This window comes from Salvelinus alpinus, chromosome 38 (genome assembly GCF_045679555.1).
Source record: "Salvelinus alpinus chromosome 38, SLU_Salpinus.1, whole genome shotgun sequence".
Lineage (NCBI taxonomy): Eukaryota > Metazoa > Chordata > Actinopteri > Salmoniformes > Salmonidae > Salvelinus > Salvelinus alpinus.
The window spans coordinates 11,358,515-11,377,380 of record NC_092123.1 but is presented as its reverse complement, the minus strand read 5'-3'; the positions used below and the strand labels follow the sequence as shown (position 1 = coordinate 11,377,380).

Here is an 18,866-nt window from a genome sequence, read left to right as displayed (position 1 = left end):
CAGTACTAGTCAAAAGCCCTCATTCAAGGGTTTTTCTTTATTTTTGTATATGAAATAAGACATGTAATCATGTAGCTTTGCACACTCTTGACATTCTCTCAATCAGCTTCACCTGGAATGCTTTTCCAGCAGACTTGAAGGAGTTCCCACATATGACCACTTGTTGGCTGCTTTTCCTTGACTCAGCGGTCCAACGCATCCCAAACCATCTCAATTGGGTTGAGGTCGGGTGATTGTGGAGGCCAGGTCATCTGATGCAGCACTCCATCACTCTCCTTCTTAGTCAAATAGCCCTTACACAGTGTTGGGTCATAGTTCTGTTGAAAACAAATGATAGTACAATTAAGCGCAAACCAGACTGGATGGCGTATCGCTGCAGAATGCTGTGGTAGCCATGCTGGTTAAGTGTGTCTTCAATTCTAAATAAATCACAGACAGCAAAGCACCATCACACCACCTCCATGCTTCACTTTGGGAACCACACATGCGGAGATCATCCATTCAACTACTCTGCATCTTACAAAGACTCAGCGGTTGGAATCAGAAATCTCAAATTTGGACTCTTCAGACCAAAGGACAAATTTCCATCGGTCTAATATTCATTGCTCGTGTTTATTGGCCCAAACAAGTCTCTTCTTCTTCTTATTATTATTATTGGTGTCCTTTAGTAGTGGTTTCTTTGCAGCAATTCGACCATGAAGGCCTGATTCACGCAGTCTCTGAACAGTTGATGTTGTGATGTCTGTTACTTGATCTCTGAAGCATTTATTTGGTCTACAATTTCTGTGGCTGGTAACTCTAATGAACTTATCCTCTGCAGCAGAGGTAACGCCGGGTCTTCCTTTCCTGTGGCGGTCCTCACGAGTGCCAGTTTCATCATAGAGCTTGATTGTTTTTGCGACTGCACTGTAATGGACTGTCATTTCTCTTTGCTTATTTGAGCTGTTCTTGCCATAATATGGACAGTCTTTTACCAAATAGGGCTATCTTTTGTATACCACCCCTACCTTGTCACAACACAACTGATTGGCTCAAATGCATTAAGAAGGAAAGAAATTCCACAAATTAATTTTTACCAGGGCGCACCTGTTAGTTGAAATGCATTCCAGGTGACTACCTCATGAAGCTGGTTGAGAGAATGCCAAGCGTGTGCAAAGGGTGGCTACTTTGAAGAATGTAAAATGTATTTAGATTTGTTTAGCACTTCTTTGGTTACTACATGATTTCCATGTGTTCAAATAGTAAAAATAACAAAAAACCCTTGAATGAGTAGGTGTCTCCAAACTTTTTTGGATACTTTTTTGTAGGCTGTCATTGTAAATAAGAATTTGTTCTTAACTGACTTGCCTAGTTAAAAAAATAGTGCATTTGGAAAGTATTCAGACCCCTGACTTTTTCCACATTTTGTTATGTTACTGTCGACTGTCGTCATAGGGACACAGTAGCACATCTCGGCCAGATGGGAAAAGACGTCATGGCCACGGCAACCAGTCTTCCGTTCCGGGTGCAGGGTGTAATTGGAATGTTGGCAGGCAGGGTGTGAGGGAAACGAAGGGCTGACTGCCCTCTAATCACTGTAACACACTCCCACACCCAACCTACCCGAGGATCCGGTCCCAGAGACTAGCACCGATAGCATTACACACACACACACTCATAAACGCGTGCACACACACACACACACACACACACACACACACACACACACACACACACACACACACACACACTCCAAAGACCAAGCACATGTACCATTTTCCCATAGCGTCCAACCCGTATTCCAAACAGAACAGGGCTCTGTCCTCCAGGTCAGTGGTGGGAAAAGTACTAACTTGAGTAAAAGTAAAGATGCCTTAATAGAAAATGACTAGACTAAAAGTGAAAGTCACCCAGTGAAATACAATTTGAGTAAAAGTGGTGGAAAAGTACAATTGTCAGACTTGAGTAAAAGTAAATGCTATTCATCAAATTCCTTATATTGTGCAAACCAGATGGCACAATTTACATTTTTTTCCTTTTGATTTAAGGACAGCCAGGGGCACACTCCAACATTCAGACACAATTTACATGCGCAATATGTGTTTAGTATCCACCAGATCAGAGGCAGTAGGGATGATAGGTGCCTGAGTTGGACCATATTGCTGTTGTGCCTGAGCATTTGAAATGTAAAGTTATTTTGGGTGTCAGGGAAAATGGGTGTTAAGTACATATTTTCTTTAGGAATGTAGTGGAGTATATTAAAAGTAGTCAAAAATATATATAGTAAAGATACCCAAGAAAACTACTTAAGTAGTATTCAAAGTATTTTTATTTGTTTGTAAGTCAGTCTGTCTACGTTTTTATACAAGGCCTCTGGCTATGTCTCTTTCCTCCCCAGTCATTGTTGTGTCTGTCTACTCAGTATCTGTCTGTCATTCTTCTCAATCTGTTTATGGTCTGTCTCTATACGGCCTGGCTGCATCTAAAATGGCATCCTATTCCCTTTAGAGTACACAATTTTTGACCAGAGCACATTTCAAACACAGCAAACACTGCAAGACAGACCATAGAGTGTTGTACTAGTAGTGCACTACATAGGGAATAGGGTGCCATTCTGTGCACTCTGTGTCTCTCGTGGGTAGAGACAGGCAGAGGACACTCTCCAGACTCCCGTGTCCGTACACTCTCCAGACATAATAGCTGATCTCGGGCGACACTCGCTCCGCCAGAGGGTCTCCCTAGGTCTGAAGCTGATCCCAGTGGCAGGCCTGGGACACTCAGATAACACCCCCGAAACAGAGCCAGAATGAATGCCGCCCCGGGATTGTGGGACTGGTTCACAGAACAGGGCCTGGGAGGATTAAATCAATGTGTGTGTGTGATGATATTATACACTTGTTCTTCTGTGTGTATGTACGCCACTGCACGTGCATGCATATGAGGTGCAGGTGTGCATGTGCGTTTTCATGCTAATAGAATGACAAAGCAGAGGGTGGACCCAGCCGGAAGAATTATAAACCCTGGTCAAAACCCACGAGATCCCCATGCAAACCAATGGGAAGCACCCTATACCCATTGGTCGAGCTAGAGGAACGGTCAGTGACCCACCAATAATAGCACAATGACACATTCTCACTGGACAATAGGTACCAGGCAAGTTTTCTGTTAAACCAAACGAGTCAATACTGACGCAAAGACTGTGACTCTTGGATACAATATGGAGCAAAGATCATGTGTGCTTAAAGATGTGTGATAGAGACCTGGTATGTTTTGTCTGGTTTCAATATAGGTCACTGAACGAGGTCACCCGACTGAAATGAGGCCATGATTCAATTCAAGTAACTTTTTGTCTTTTTTTTTTGTCGACTGGTGGATTGTTTGGTTGGTAGGCTGTTGGTTGACCGATCCTTTTTTGAACTCTTAGAGTAAAAACAGTATTTATTGCATGTCTTTGACACCTTTCTCAGTGGACTAATCCATTGCGGAGGCCGCGGGGATGGCACACGAGTAGTACATTTACCATTAATTCCCATCATTTCTAATCTACAATGTTTGTTTGGTTACTGTAATTTCTGTTAATGCAATATACCCAGGTCTGCTTCCCTTACACACTATCATAGAAAATAAGCCACGTTGATAGTTTGTCTCTGTGTGTAACAGTCCTGACCTGTTTTATGTTGTTTTTATGTGTTTATGGTCAGGGCATGTGTTTTGGGTGGGCAGTCTATGTTATTCGTTTCTATGTTGGTTTTGGTTTGCCTGGTATGGCTCTTGATTAGAGGCAGGTGGTTTGCGTTTTTCTCTAATCAAGAGTCATATTTAGGTAGGGCATTCTCACTGTTTGTTTGTGGGTGATTGTCTCCTGTGTCCGTATGTCTGTTCGTACCACATGGGACTGTAGCGTTTGTTTGTTTCGTTTCGATGTCGTCTGTTTTCCTGTACGTAAGTTTATGTTTAGTTATGTAAGTTTATGTTTAGTTATGTAAGTTTATGCTCAGGTTGCGTCAACGTCGTTTTCTTATTTTGTAGTTTGGAAAGTGTTTTGTTTCGTTTCGTGTGCCATCGTAATTTATAATAAAGATGGCTTATTTCCCTGAGCCTGCGTTTTGGTCTGAAGATCCTTCTCTCCTCACCTCTTCCGAGGATGAGGAGAGCGTCACCCGTTACAGAATCACCCACCAACAAAATGTGACCAAGCGGTATGGGAATGCTCGACGGAGCAACAAGGATTTCTGGACTTGGGAGGAGATCCTGTCTGGTAGAGGACCCTGGGCGCAAACTGGAGAATATCGCTGCTCTCGTGAGAAGAGTGAGGCAGTCACAGCCCAGGAGCGGTGGTTTAAGGAGGCAGCTAGGAGGTGGATGGAAGCCGGAGATTCAAGCTCGAAACCGGAATTATGAGGGGACACGTCTTGCACGGAAGCCCGAAAAGCCCGTGAGTAACTCCCAAAAATTTCTTGGGGGGGGCTAAAGGGTAGTGGGCCAAGGGCAGGTAGGAGACCTGCGCCCACTTCCCAGGCTTACCGTGGAGAGCGGGAGTACGGGCAGGCGCCGTGTTACGCAGTAGAGCGCACGGTGTCTCCTGTACGAGTGCATAGCCCAGTGCGGGTTATTCCACCTCCCCGCACTGGTAGGGCTAGATTGAGTATTGAGCCAGGTGTCATGAGGCCGGCTCAACGCGTCTGGTCTCCAGTGCGTCTCCTCGGGCCGGCATACATGGCACCTGCCTTACGCATGGTTTCCCCGGTTCGCCTACATAGCCCGGTGCGGGTTATTCCACCTCCCCGCACTGGTCGGGCAACCGGGAGTATTCAACCAGGTAAGGTTGGGCAAGCTCAATGCTCAAGAGTGCCAGTACGCCTCCACGGTCCGGTATTTCCGGCACCACCTCCCCGCCCCAGCCTAGTACCTACAGTGTCTACACTACGCACTAGGCTACCAGTGCGTATCCTGAGCCCTGTTCCTCCTCCACGCACTCTCCCTGTAGTGCGTGTATCTAGCCCGGTGTCTCCAGTTCCGGCCCCACGCACTAAGCTACTAGTGCGTCTCCAGAGCCCTGTACACACTGTATATTCTCCCCCTACTAATCCTGATGTGCTTGTCCTCAGCCCGGCGTCACCAGTGCCGGTACCACGCATCAGGGGTAGAGTAGGCTTTGAGAATACAGTGTGCCCTGTCCCTGCTCCCCGCACTAGTATGAAGGTGCGTGTCCTTAGCCCGGTGCCTCCAGTTCCGGCACCACGCACCAGGTCTACAGTGCGCCGTATCCGGCTAGAGCCATCCGTCTCACCAGCGCCATCTGAGCCATCCGTCTCCCCAGCGCCATCTGAGCCATCCGTCTCCCCAGCGCCATCTGAGCCATCCGTCTCCCCAGCGCCATCTGAGCCATCCGTCTCCCCAGCGCCATCTGAGCCATCCGTCTCCCCAGCGCCGTCTGAGCCATCCGTCTGCCAGGAGCCTGCAAGGCCGCCCGTCTGCCATGAGCCTGCAAAGCCGCCCGTCTGCCATGAGCCTACAGAGCCGTCAGCCAGACAGGAGCCGCTAGAGCCATCAGCCAGACAGGAGCCGCTAGAGCCGTCAGCCAGACAGGATCTGCCAGAGCCGCCAACCAGACAGGATCTGCCAGAGCCGCCAACCAGACAGGATCTGCCAGAGCCGCCAACCAGACAGGATCTGCCAGAGCCGCCAACCAGACAGGATCTGCCAGAGCCGCCAACCAGACAGGATCTGCCAGAGCCGCCAACCAGACAGGATCTGCCAGAGCCGCCAACCAGACAGGATCTGCCAGAGCCGCCAACCAGACAGGATCTGCCAGAGCCGCCAACCAGACAGGATCTGCCAGAGCCGCCAGCGAGCCATGAGCAGCCAGAGCCGTCAGAGCGCCATGAGCAGCCAGAGCCGTCAGAGCGCCATGAGCAGCCAGAGCCGTCAGAGCGCCATGAGCAGCCAGAGCCGTCAGAGCGCCATGAGCGTCGAGAGCCGTCAGCCTGCCATGAGCGTCGAGAGCCGTCAGCCTGCCATGAGCGTCGAGAGCCGTCAGCCTGCCATGAGCGTCGAGAGCCGTCAGCCTGCCATGAGCGTCGAGAGCCGTCAGCCTGCCATGAGCGTCGAGAGCCGTCAGCCTGCCATGAGCGTCGAGAGCCGTCAGCCTGCCATGAGCGTCGAGAGCCGTCAGCCTGCCATGAGCGTCGAGAGTCGTCAGTCAGCCATGAGCTGCCCTTCAGCCTGAAAAGGCTAGATACCCAGAACTGCCCATCAGTCCAGAGCTGTCTCTCTGTCCGGAGCTGCCTTTCAGTCCGGAGTTGCCCCTCTATCCTGATCTCCCTCTCTATCTTTATCTACTTCTATATTCTTATCTATCCCTCTGTCTTGATTTATCTCTCTGTCCCGGTGTTGTCCTTATTAGATATGTTGTTAAGGGGATTTTGTGGGGGTCAAAAGAGGGTGGACATTCTTGGAGGGAGGAAGTTAGGATGGACTATGGTGGTATGGGGACAGCGTCCTGAGCCGGAACCACCACCGTGGTCAACTGCCCACCCGGACCCTCCCCTGGACTTTGTGCTTGTGCGCCCGGCGTGCGCATCTTGAGGGGGGGGTACTGTAACAGTCCTGACCTGTTTTATGTTGTTTTTATGTGTTTATGGTCAGGGCATGTGTTTTGGGTGGGCAGTCTATGTTATTCGTTTCTATGTTGGTTTTGGTTTGCCTGGTATGGCTCTTGATTAGAGGCAGGTGGTTTGCGTTTTTCTCTAATCAAGAGTCATATTTAGGTAGGGCATTCTCACTGTTTGTTTGTGGGTGATTGTCTCCTGTGTCCGTATGTCTGTTCGTACCACATGGGACTGTAGCGTTTGTTTGTTTCGTTTCGATGTCGTCTGTTTTCCTGTACGTAAGTTTATGTTTAGTTATGTAAGTTTATGTTCAGGTTGCGTCAACGTCGTTTTCTTATTTTGTAGTTTGGAAAGTGTTTTGTTTCGTTTCGTGTGCCATCGTAATTTATAATAAAGATGGCTTATTTCCCTGAGCCTGCGTTTTGGTCTGAAGATCCTTCTCTCCTCACCTCTTCCGAGGATGAGGAGAGCGTCACCCGTTACACTGTGTAAGTATGTTCCTACTAGTACCAGCAGCCAGCTGGCTAGGCGCTGTCCAAAGATTATGCGTGGGTATAGGATTGACTGACTTTATTTTCAGAAACGGACGCTGTGTGTTTCATGGCCCACTTTCAGGATGAGGCAAATCTTCCCTGTGTTTTCAGGCGGTGGCTGGATCTATTGTAATGCGTGTTCTAGTTTCCATGGCATCACCTTTTTGCTGGTGAAGACGTGTGCAACTGGGATCACTAACCAATGCAGTGCACCAGCGCCAAAGGCGTGATTGATGAGAGCAGTCTCCCATGTGCTGTGCTAGTAAGGCTAGTACCAGCAGTACCACGCTTTGGATTAAGGTAGATTTACATTGGGGAGTACTGTCATTTCTATGTGAATTACACTTAGGAGCAGTCTGGTCGAATGCCTTTCTTCCCGATTCTCCCAGAGAATTGCCCAATGTGCTATCCCTTTACATTTGGTGTGCCGCGGTTGACCATTAATTGCACAGGTATAAATTGTTTGTTGGCCGTTTGTGGGGAAAACTCTTGATGTTGCGAGCCGGGACTGTTATTCCTGCATTTCCCTAAATGAAGCTTAAGTCAACTGTATTAGCCTTTTTACTGTGTGCTTACGACAACAGTACATAGGTCTGTGTTACCTCCAATGTGGGGTACTTTACATGCAATATCTAGTTCGATGGTGCAGTAGTGAGACAACAGTATCTTGTTGTGACAGCAGCAAGAGGGTACCATGGGTGGTATCAGTGTGGATTGGGCCCTCTGTGGGATATCTCGGCCAGGCAGCTCAGCGTAATCCTCCACCCAGCTTACTGCCGGCAGGCTGGCCAGCCGATAGATGAGATTGCAATGCTGGCGATGGATGAGAGTGGGCAGAGGCAAGCGATGGAGCAGGTGGCTCAGGGAAAGCCCTGTCTCCTCATGTCCACTACTCCTCTGTTCTATTATTCGCATTCTCTCTCCCGTCTCTCTCTCTCATGGTTTGAACCCTGCAACTAGGAGAATCGTTAATCATTACTGTTCTACCGACTGGTTTGTGCTCCAGGGTGAAGTTTTCCCAAGGTATATATCGAGGATCTGCTTTCCCTCCCCCGTTCCTAACCTTAAACTTTGGGTCAGCTTTGTATTTCCTGCACTAAGATCTAGGGGCAACTTCACCCTACTCCGCAGGTGCTCAAAGTTTATACACCTTACGTACATCACCTTACTTGAACCTCATACGCACAAAGCCTCATTGTCCATTTATATCCCGCCCTCTTTCGTCTCTCGCTTTGTTGCTTTCGCTCTCGCTCTTTCTAACCTTTCCATTCCAAACAGTCTGATTTACAAGACTGCAGTGGGATTTGGCTGCTCCCCAGGCCACCCCCCCCCCCCCCCCAACTGTTTGCAGAGGGATGGAGAAGAGAGGGGGATGGAGAAGCGAGGGAATAGAGGAAGGACATGATTTACAAGGCAAAAACAGATGAGGTGATTTTGAATACTGGAAGAGTGGTTTAGAGAGAGGGAGAGTGTTCACACATCAGAGTAGCGGGTAGGTCTAAAAGCAATATAGGGATTGCTCCACCTAGGCCTCTGTTCCAATTTCTTCACATTTAAGACACTTAACATCTAAGTGATAAGTAGAGGGGGGGGGGGGCGCGACATGGAACTGGGTCAAATTTCAAACACATTCTAAAGTCCTTTATACATCAGCAGTTGTCACAAAGTGGAATTGGGTCATCGTAGTCTTACTATAACAATAACCTTTTTCACACTATTGTGTCAACCTGAACTGTGCTCTTTTGGCTCGCTTTCCAGTGAGTACTGACTGGGACCATGGCCAGCCTGCTTTTGTTACGAACTGCTTCTTTCCAGCATGATTTGAGTGGGGCATGGCAAGCTAACTATGCCTATATTCACTTTGGGCTGGAAACGGATATGTTAGGGGGCCAGCTCAGCTCGTTTTTAGTAACTGGACCCAAATCAAATCAAGTTTATTTTATATAGCCCTTCGTACATCAGCTAATATCTCGAAGTGCTGTACAGAAACCCAGCCTAAAACCCCAAACAGCAAGCAATGCAGGTGTAGAAGCACGGCGGCTAGGAAAAACTGCCTAGGAAGGCTAAAACCTAGGAAGAAACCTAGAGAGGAACCAGGCTATGAGGGGTGGCCAGTCCTCTTCTGGCTGTGCCGGGTGGAGATTATAACAGAACATGGCCAAGATGTTCAAATGTTCATAAATGACCAGCATGGTCAAATAATAATCAGGAGTAAATGTCAGTTGGCTTTTCATAGCCGATCATTAAGAGTATCTCTACCGCTCCTGCGGTCTCTAGAGAGTTGAAAACAGCAGGTCTGGGACAGGTAGCACGTCCGGTGGACAGGTCAGGGTTCCATAGCTGCAGGCAGAACAGTTAACTGGAACAGCAGCAAGGCCAGGTGGACTGGGGACAGCAAGGAGTCATCATGCCCGGTAGTCCTGACGCATGGTCCTAGGGCTCAGGTCCTCCGAGAGAGAGAAAGAAAGAGAGAAGGAGAGAATTAGAGAGAGCATACTTAAATTCACACAGGACACCGGATAAGACAGGAGAAGTACTCCAGATATAACCAACTGACCCTAGCCCCCCGACACATAAACTATTGCAGCATAAATACTGGAGGCTGAGACAGGAGGGGTCATGAGACACTGTGGCCCCATCCGATGATACCCCCGGACAGGGCCAAACAGGAAGGACCTAGCGATGTGAAAAGAAGATATTAAAGCAATATGGTTTGGGTTGGGATGATAATGTGGGTATAGGAGCGTCATGTGCTATTTGACCCGATCTACAGAGTTCTCCAACTCCAATCATTTGGCGTGCAGACTTTTGATTCAGCCCTGCAGTAATGCACATTATTCAAATATTAAACTAAAGGTTGTCTCTCCTGGACCGGAATTAGCTGAATCAGGTTTGTCAGTAACTGCAGGGCTGGATCAAAAGTTGGAGAACCCTGTTCTACACCATTGATTTCTTGTAGAGCAGAACTAAGACTCTGACCTTGCACACACATCACAAGGGAGGTGTACCTTTCCACTAGTGTAAATATACAGAAGAAAATGACATGACTGACAAGCAGATGTTTCAGCTAACTGCAGATCTACCCACTGGGCAAAGGCATCAGTTCAACGGCTAATTTTGATTTACATTTGATATATATATATATATATATGTGTGTGTGTGTGTGTGTGTGTGTGTGTATATATATATGTATGTGTGTATATATATATATGTGTGTATAATATATAAATATATATATTTTTAAATATATTTTTTGCTACTCCTCAACAAAAGAACATCTTAGTTGACTGACAGCCTATCGGCCAAACAATTGACCCGTTGACTAATTGGGGTCAGTCCTACAGTGTCCAATGACTATATAGAGCAGCAGTCTCTAAGGTGCAAGGTTGAGTACCGGGTGGTAGCCGGCTAGTAACAGTGACTAAAGTTCAGGGTAGAGTACTGGGCGGAAGCCTAAGTGACTGTTTAACTGTCTGATGACCTGGAAATAGAAGCTGTTTTTCAGTCTCTCGGTTGTAGATGATAGCAGGGTGAACAGGCCATGGCTGCAGTAGCTGAGGTCCTGACTCCTTGCTGATCTTCTTGGCCTTCCTGTGACACTGGGTGCTGTAGATGTCCTGGAGGGCAGGCAGTGTGGCCCCGGGGATGCGTTGGGCTTACCGAACCACCCTCCGGAGAGCCCTGTGGTTGCAATTGCTATACCAGGTGGCGATACAGCCTGATCGGATACTCTCAATGGCGCATCTGTAGAAGTTTGTGGTTGAATAGGCACTTGCGCCTTTTTCACCACACTGTCTGTGAATGGATCATTTCAGCTTGTCAGTGACGTGCACGCCAAGGAACTTAAAGCTTTTCACCTTCTCTACTGCAGACCAGTGGTTTTGGATGGGGGTGTGCTCTCTCTGCTGTCCACGATCAGCTCCTTCATTTTGTTGAGGGAGAGGGTATTTTCCTGGGCCCTCTCCTCCCTGTAGGCTGTCTCGTCCATTTTGGTAATCAGGCCTGCCACTTTTGTCTGCAAACTTGATGATTAAGTTGAAGACGCGCATTGCCATGTGAACAGGGGGGTACAGGATGGGGGCTGAGCACTCACCCTTGTGGAGGTGTTGTTGCCTACCTTCACCACCTGGGGTCGTGCCTTCTGGAACATGTCAACACAAAGCTGACTCTAGGGTCATGATCATTTTGCACCAAACCGAAGAAAACTGACAAACGCAGAATGACTTCTTGAAGTTGTCCAATAAGAAACACTCATTGTTGTTTTCCGTTGCAAAAAGTGGAGGCCAACCACCCCGTTTTGGAGTAGTTGGAAGGTCTATTTCCCTACTTTTGAGAGGCGCTGGCTATTGTACCAGGGGACTTCTAGCAATTGCCCTAGGCTAGAGATATGCTAACTTCAATTATCTCTGAACTGCACGCAGAGACACAAAAATGGTATCCATGAGTTTGTCTAAGTAAGTAGAAAAACGACCCCCCCCCCCTTCTGAAAAACGACCCCCCCCCCCCCCCCCTCTGCGGGGTCGGTAAACAACTGGATGCATACGGTTTTCAGGGGAAATGGAAAGAGCCTGTGACGCGACTTCTGCTTTTGGACATTAACAAGGCGACACTCCATCTTAACTCCTCCTCCACATGGAGGATTGGTTGACCAGTGCAGAACAGAACCTCTCCCAACATTTATTTTTTTCTCGTCAGGAATGCACCGCTCAGGCATTTGTTACGCCTGCTACGTTACTTCACTCAGTACAGATACCGGGTTATTTCGAAATGCAGACTGATTTTCATTACTGTTAAAAATATGTATATACTAGGGTTGCACATTTTGGGGGATTTTCAGAGGTGGAAACTTTCCATGGGAATTAATGGAAATATATGCATATTAATACCATTTTAAATGTAGATGTATTTTGCATTGGATAAATTTACCATATCATATGGAGACAGAAACATAAACCTTTTACCTTATCATAAGTAGACCACCATTGCAAATGATTAAATCCTTCCAATAGAAATTAAAAATACAATTTAGTTACGAATTGAACTTTATTTAAATGAGTTGACTCTTCACATGGGATGATTTCACTGAACAACAAAAGGGAATATTGAAGGATCCCCAATGATCCATAATATCTCCCCAAATTTTTTTTAAACATATCTGTGAAATGATAACCAAAGCTTTAGTTTCTAGACTGTCTTCCTCTCAGGCTTCCATGTCTTCTCCCTGGACCTCCTCACTGTCCAACTCTTGAACATCAAAACTCACATGGTAGCAAAAACTAACTAGCAGAAATTGTTAACAAGGTAGAAATGATTTAAACACACTTTGCTGTAGGCTACTATTTACTAGTTAACAAAAAATCATGTATGTCATATAAAGTATATTCACCCCACCCAGTATTATAATTAAAACTTACCAGAAAGCATGTAGTCCTTGCCTCAGACAGTGTAGTATCAATATCATCTCATTAGTGTGCAAGATCTTGAGAATCAGCTGTACATGTGATAGAGGGCTCAATTCCATTGAATTGGGGATAGTTTAAACAAAATATGTCACCTAGAATTGCCTTGTGTATCCCACAAAAAGGTTCACTGTTATAATCTAACTTTTTTGATGACTTTAAGCAAAATCTGCCAAATTCCAGGGCTTAACTTCCCATGGAAAATTTCCAGAATTTTACCGGAGTTTCCGACCCTTTGCAACCCTAGTATATACTTTTTGTGGGGGGGGGTTGGGCACCCCCTGTTTCGTGGTGTGTCACTACTTATAACTACAAGCTAAGTATAAATATAATAAATCTAAGATGTCAAATGTTATCCGGGTTTGATAGCTAAGGGGCTTGATGTCAAGGTCAAGCTTCTTGGTTACAGCAGACATTCAATCCCCTCCTGGAGAGAGATCCCTGTTACCTAAATGGTTTTGTGGGTTGCATTTTTTTTATAGTGCCCCTTTTATGCACATTTGGTAATACTGTATACACTGGTATTGTACAGAAACGGTATGATCGGAAATCTAGATACTGTACACATGGACGAATACACACACACACACACACTTCTTTTAACCTGTTTGTGGGTTTTATAACAATCTGGCCTTAAATGGCCATGTACTGTTATCTCCACCCGGCACAGCCAGAAGAGGACTGGCCACCCTTCAGAGTCTGGTTTCTTCGTAGGTTCCAGCCTTTCTAGGGAGTTTTTCCTAGCCACTGTGCTTCTACATCTGCATTGCTTGCTGTTTGTGGTTTTCGGCTGGGTTTCTGTATGGCACTTTGACCTCTACGGATGTAAAAAGGGCTTTATAAATACATTTGATTGATAGAAGACACTAACACAAGTGATTTCACCTGTTTTTCCACTGTGTCTGCGTGTGTGTGCATGTGTCTGAGGGATTTACAGATTTGCTTGGCGCTAGGGCATGTGGCCTAACAGGTTGGCTTGAAGGACATGAACTTCTTTAGGCGACACATCCGTCCCTCAGAACTACATTGCAATCTGATCTGTCTGAGAGTGTGTGTGTGTGTGTGTACACGTGCATGCCAGAATGTGTGCGTGCACTGAGTGCGCGTGCAAATGAATGGGCGTGTGCGCGTGCAAATGAATGGGCGTGTGCGTGTCCATATGAATGTGCGCGTGCATATGAATGGGCGTGTGCTCGTGTCTGAATGGGCGTGTTTCTGTGAATGTGCGTGCAATGTGCGTGCACTGTGTGTGTGGATAAGGATTACATTGTGCATTAGCTCGGAAAAGAATCAAGTCCATTCACAGTATGTCATCCTCTACTTCACAAACATTTGTTTTACTGCCAAACCACTAACAAGATTATAGAAAAACACAATGCAATCAGTCTCTTTCTCTCCTCTCGCTCTCTCTCTTCTCCCTCGTTCCCTAGTGCAATGCTTTCTTTCAGTCTTTTTTGTCCCCACCTCCCTTCTTACAGGATTGTCATTACAAAACCTCCTTATGCAGTAGCATTGGACACACATACGCACACACACACAAACATACTCGCAGAGATAATGTACACACATCAATAGAGTTACATAATATAATTAGTACCCGCGAATAGGCATTGGATGGACAACAAAGGGGCGCGCACACACGTGAGCCAAGCCAAGCATGCATACCCCTTGGCAGGCTGGCACACTACAGTACATGTTCTTTCTCAGTGCTGCCACCTGTAGGATATTGAGAATATGTGCGTGTGTATGCAGTCCAATGTGTGTGCGTGCCTGCGTGTATAAAAGCTTTAGGTTGGGGAGGTTTCATATGAGACTTTAATGGTGCTATGGGGTTTTCAATCACAATTCAGTAGGAAAGTCTACAGTAGCAATTATTTTCTCTCACCGTCAAAGAAAGCCTCTCCTTTTGCCATTGATGGGTGTAGTGTGAATTTGCCCCTAGGATGCTGATCTTGGGTCAGTTTTGCATTTCTCCCACATATCTTAAAAGTTAGGATTGGGGTAGGGGAAGCTGATCCTAGACCTGTACTGAGGGGAACCTCACACCGGAGCCTCATTGATGTAACAAGTCCATGCCTGAAACGCCACCCAAACCCTAATCTGTGCATCTATCCCAAAGGCGCACTATTGAGCCCTGATCAAAAGTAGTTTACGAATAAAGGGGCGATCTCCTCCCTCAGCCCTTTGTCTTTTCCCCACTTACACCTCAAGCCATCTTCCCCCTATTTTTCCGTCTTTGTTCTCTTATTCCTGCCTCCCGCTTTTTTTCTTTAATCATTACCCCGTTCTCTTCCTTAAACTGAAAGTGTGTTTCTCCAATCTTCCATCACTCTGTCCTCTCTCTTCCCTCCATCCATTCCTTCTCTACATCATTCTGACGTTTTATGGGATTTTCTTTTTTAAACATTCTTTGTATTATATTGTTCTGTGTCATGTATTGCCAATTCTTTGTGGAGCATGTTTTTGAAACTACTGCCATCTTGAACAAGTCTCCCTGGCAAACAACAATGACAGCAAACTGTATAAATAAAAGCTAAATGAAAGGAACCTTTTTCGTAAAATGTTGTATCAAATATTTTCTGCGGACCATTTGGATTTCTCACTTCTCGCACATGCCTACCTAATACTACAGAACGAGTGTAAATTAACAATTCTCTTTTTGTCTCTCCATCCCTCCACTTCTCCCTCCCTCTCAAGGTGCCGACAGATGGTGGGATGGGCCTGCTGGCGGAGCCCCAGGTGGCCATGTTCTGTGGGAAGCTCAACATGCATGTGGATGTCCAGAGCGGCAAATGGGAGTCAGACCCCTCCGGCACCAAGAGCTGTATCGGCACCAAGGAGGGCATCCTGCAGTACTGTCAGGAGGTATGGAGATTGGGGTTGGATATGATATGATACGATACGATACAATAACTTAATGTACACTCCCGGTCAACTTTTAGAACACCTACTCATTCAAATGTTTTCCTTTTATATATTTTTCTTTATTCTACATTGTAGAATAATAGTGAAGACATCAAAACAATGAAATAACACATGGAATCATGTAGTAACCAAAAAATCTAAATATATTTGAGGTTCGTCTTCCTGGTAAAATAGCCCTTACACAGCCTAGAGGTGTGATGGGTCATTTGTCCTGTTGATTAACAAATGATAGTCCCACTAAGCCCAAACCATGTGGGATGGCGTATCGCTGCAGGAACCAATAATCTCCAATTTGGACTCCAGACCAAAGGACACATTTCCACCAGTCTAATGTCCATTGCTCATGTTCCTTGGCCCAAGCAAGTATCTTCTAATTGGTGTCCTTTAGTAGTGGTTTCTTTGCAGCAATTCGACCATCAAGACCTGATAGACTTTCATTCATAGCGCTACACGCTAGTCAGCATTAGCTTGCGAAACTACCTCTAACTTCCTTCATACTGGACACAGAGACATAATGTTATTCACGAGTTCATCTGACTCTGGAGAAGTAAAGTGGCCTCGTTGGCAAAATCCCGAAGTGTCCCTTTAAGAGTGTTGGGCCAGTAACCTAAAGATCGCTGCTTCGAATCCCTGAGCCGACTCTGTGAAAAATCTGACGTACCCTTGAGCAAAGCACTTAACCCTAATTGCTCCAGGATCACCATCAGTAATGACTTATTCTCCAAGGGTGTCTCAGGGAGTGGGATATGCATAACTCATTTTCAATTCACATATGCGTATATAATACACACTTGCACATGTATGAAATAGGACAAATGAAAGCACCCACATTATTATTAGTAGTAGTATTCTGGCGTTGCAAGCACTATGCTCTACCAACTAAGCTACAGAGGACCTACTATAATGTCCATAGACATGGAAATTAATTTTGTTAGGTCACCGTACTAATTACACTTATGTAATTTAGCAGACGCTCTTATCCAGAGTGCATACATTTTCAAATTTGTTCGTACTAGTTCCTCGTGGGAATCAAACCCACAACCCTGGCGTTGGAAGTGCCATGCTCTACCAACTAAGCCACACGGGACCTATACACAATATAAATGCACTATAATACAACAACATGCAATGCAAAAATACTGCAAAGTGAGAACACACGTGGGAGAGAAGGGACAGGGAGGGGAATGAGAGAGGGATGTATCCAAATGTATCAGCATCCTGCAGTACTGGTAGGAGGAGAGAAGAGGGAGTAGAAAGGGTGTCTTTGGCATCAACCAGGACTGCCCGGAGGTGGGAGAGGAAGGGGGGATAGATGGGAAGGAGAGAGACGTGAATCAAGAGCTACATATTGCTAGGCGGGAGGGAAGGTGGTAGAGTTGGGGGGAGCTGAAGAATCAAGAGCCAAATCGTCACCCTGCAATATTGCTGGGAGAGGAGGGGAGGGGGGGGGGGGGGGGTTCAAGATCAATAAATGTAATTCATTTACATGGCACAATACAGTTGAACTCTGAATTGTGTGATGAATAAACTAAAGGGAGGGAGAGAAAGAGACAACCGAAATGCATGTGCATAGAGAGGAGTTGGAGTGTAATGCTGTTAAAATGGAGATTGAGAAGAATTGGGTCAGGGAAACGGTGGATAAATGACAAACCAATTGAAAGGGAGGAAAGGAGGGGTGGAGTGAGTTAGTGAAGTAATTGGATGAGAGGAGCAGAACAAAGTAATACTTGGAGAGGTGGATTAGAGAAGAACTGAGAACAATTAAGAGGGGAGAGGGGGATATAGAGAGAGGGGGGAGTAAGGAAGCGAGAGGGCTGTGACCGGATGTTAGGGACAGATGGGAGGATGTGGACGAACAGTGATTGGGCGTGAGCGAAAAAGAGTGCTCACCGCCCTGTGAACAGATGGTGGGACAGATGGGTGATGATGAGGGAGGATGAGAGATCAATCATAGATAGAAAATGGGATGGGGGGGTGAAAGGAGATAATGATAGACAGACTCCGTGTTTCTTCTCTCCCAGGTATACCCCGAGCTGCAGATCACCAACGTGGTGGAGGCCAACCAGCCAGTCAGCGTCCAGAACTGGTGCAAGAAGGGCCGCAAGCAGTGCCGCAGTCACCTGCACATCGTGGTGCCCTACCGATGCCTAGGTACAAATGCACTGTATGGGGGTGAGGTGTGGGGATGCTTGAGTGTGCATAGGGATGTGTTGGGTGGGGTTGACTGTGTGTAGGGGCAAAATATGTGTTGTGTGTATGTGAGGGGGGAGAGAAAAAGAGATTGAGGGATAAATTGAGATTTATGTGTGCGTTTGTACTATTTGAATTCCATCCCTTAGTAAAAAGTGGTTATTTTGTTGTTGGCTGATGTTTTTTTAGTTCTTATGTCTTTATATTAATTGGCTCTGTTTGTGCATGGTGCAGTGGGGGAGTTTGTCAGTGATGCCCTGCTGGTTCCTGATAAGTGCAAGTTCCTGCACCAGGAGCGCATGGACATGTGTGAGAGCCACCTGCACTGGCACACTGTGGCCAAAGAGGTGAGATCACGCACGCACGCGTACATGCATACAACGCTGATTGCGAGCCAGGCCTAATCGCCCAACGTCAGTGCCTGACCTCACTAATGCTCTTGTGGCTGATTGGAAGCAAGTCCCCGCAGTAATGTTCCAACATCTAGTGGCAAGCCTTCCCAGAAGAGTGGAGGCTGTTATAGCAGCAAAGAGGGTCCAACTACATATTAATACCCATGATTTTAGAATGAGATGTTTGTCAAGCAGGTGTCCACCTACTTTTGGGCATGTAGTGTATAATTCACAAAACCTGGAGCTGTATGAATCAATTCTCAGAGTTGAAGTGGTGATTTAGGATCAGTTTTGCCTTTTAGATCACCATGAATAGATTGACATGGACAGGGGGGAACTGATCCTAGATCAGCACTCCTACTCTTGGTACACGCAGCCCTTGCTCTAACTGCCCCATCCCTCTCTCACCCAGTCCTGTGGAGACCGCACTTTGAATCTCCACGACTACGGGATGCTGTTGCCGTGCGGCATCGACCGTTTCCGGGGGGTGGAGTTTGTGTGCTGTCCGTCAGACAGGGAGACCGACAGCACTGAGCAGGACGAGGACGACTCGGATGTGTGGTGGGGAGGAGCCGAGACTGACTACACTGACAACAGGTACACACACAGGAGCTCATACAGTACTCCCTTACATTCATACTTATACTATCCTCGTCCCCAGGCTATTGTGCACAGTGCATATCAGCCTGGGATATCAACAATTCAAAGTTGGCCTTAGTGGGAGAGACCATAGAATTCTATGGGAGTGACATACTGAGTAAAGTATTTGTCATTTAA

The 18,866-nt window shown here is 46.5% G+C and overlaps 1 protein-coding gene across 7 annotated transcripts in view; it reads left to right on the top strand.

Moving 5' to 3' along the window:
* appa (amyloid beta (A4) precursor protein a) overlaps window positions 1–18,866 on the top strand; it is a 43,367-nt gene that overhangs the window by 10,045 nt on the left and 14,456 nt on the right. For all 7 annotated transcript variants that reach the window (XM_071387379.1, XM_071387378.1, XM_071387377.1 and 4 more), the window contains exons 2-5: window positions 15,280–15,447; window positions 17,529–17,658; window positions 17,932–18,044; window positions 18,502–18,686. In XM_071387379.1, the coding sequence (XP_071243480.1) occupies window positions 15,280–15,447; window positions 17,529–17,658; window positions 17,932–18,044; window positions 18,502–18,686 (596 nt within the window). The remainder of the gene's footprint in view (window positions 1–15,279; window positions 15,448–17,528; window positions 17,659–17,931; window positions 18,045–18,501; window positions 18,687–18,866) is intronic.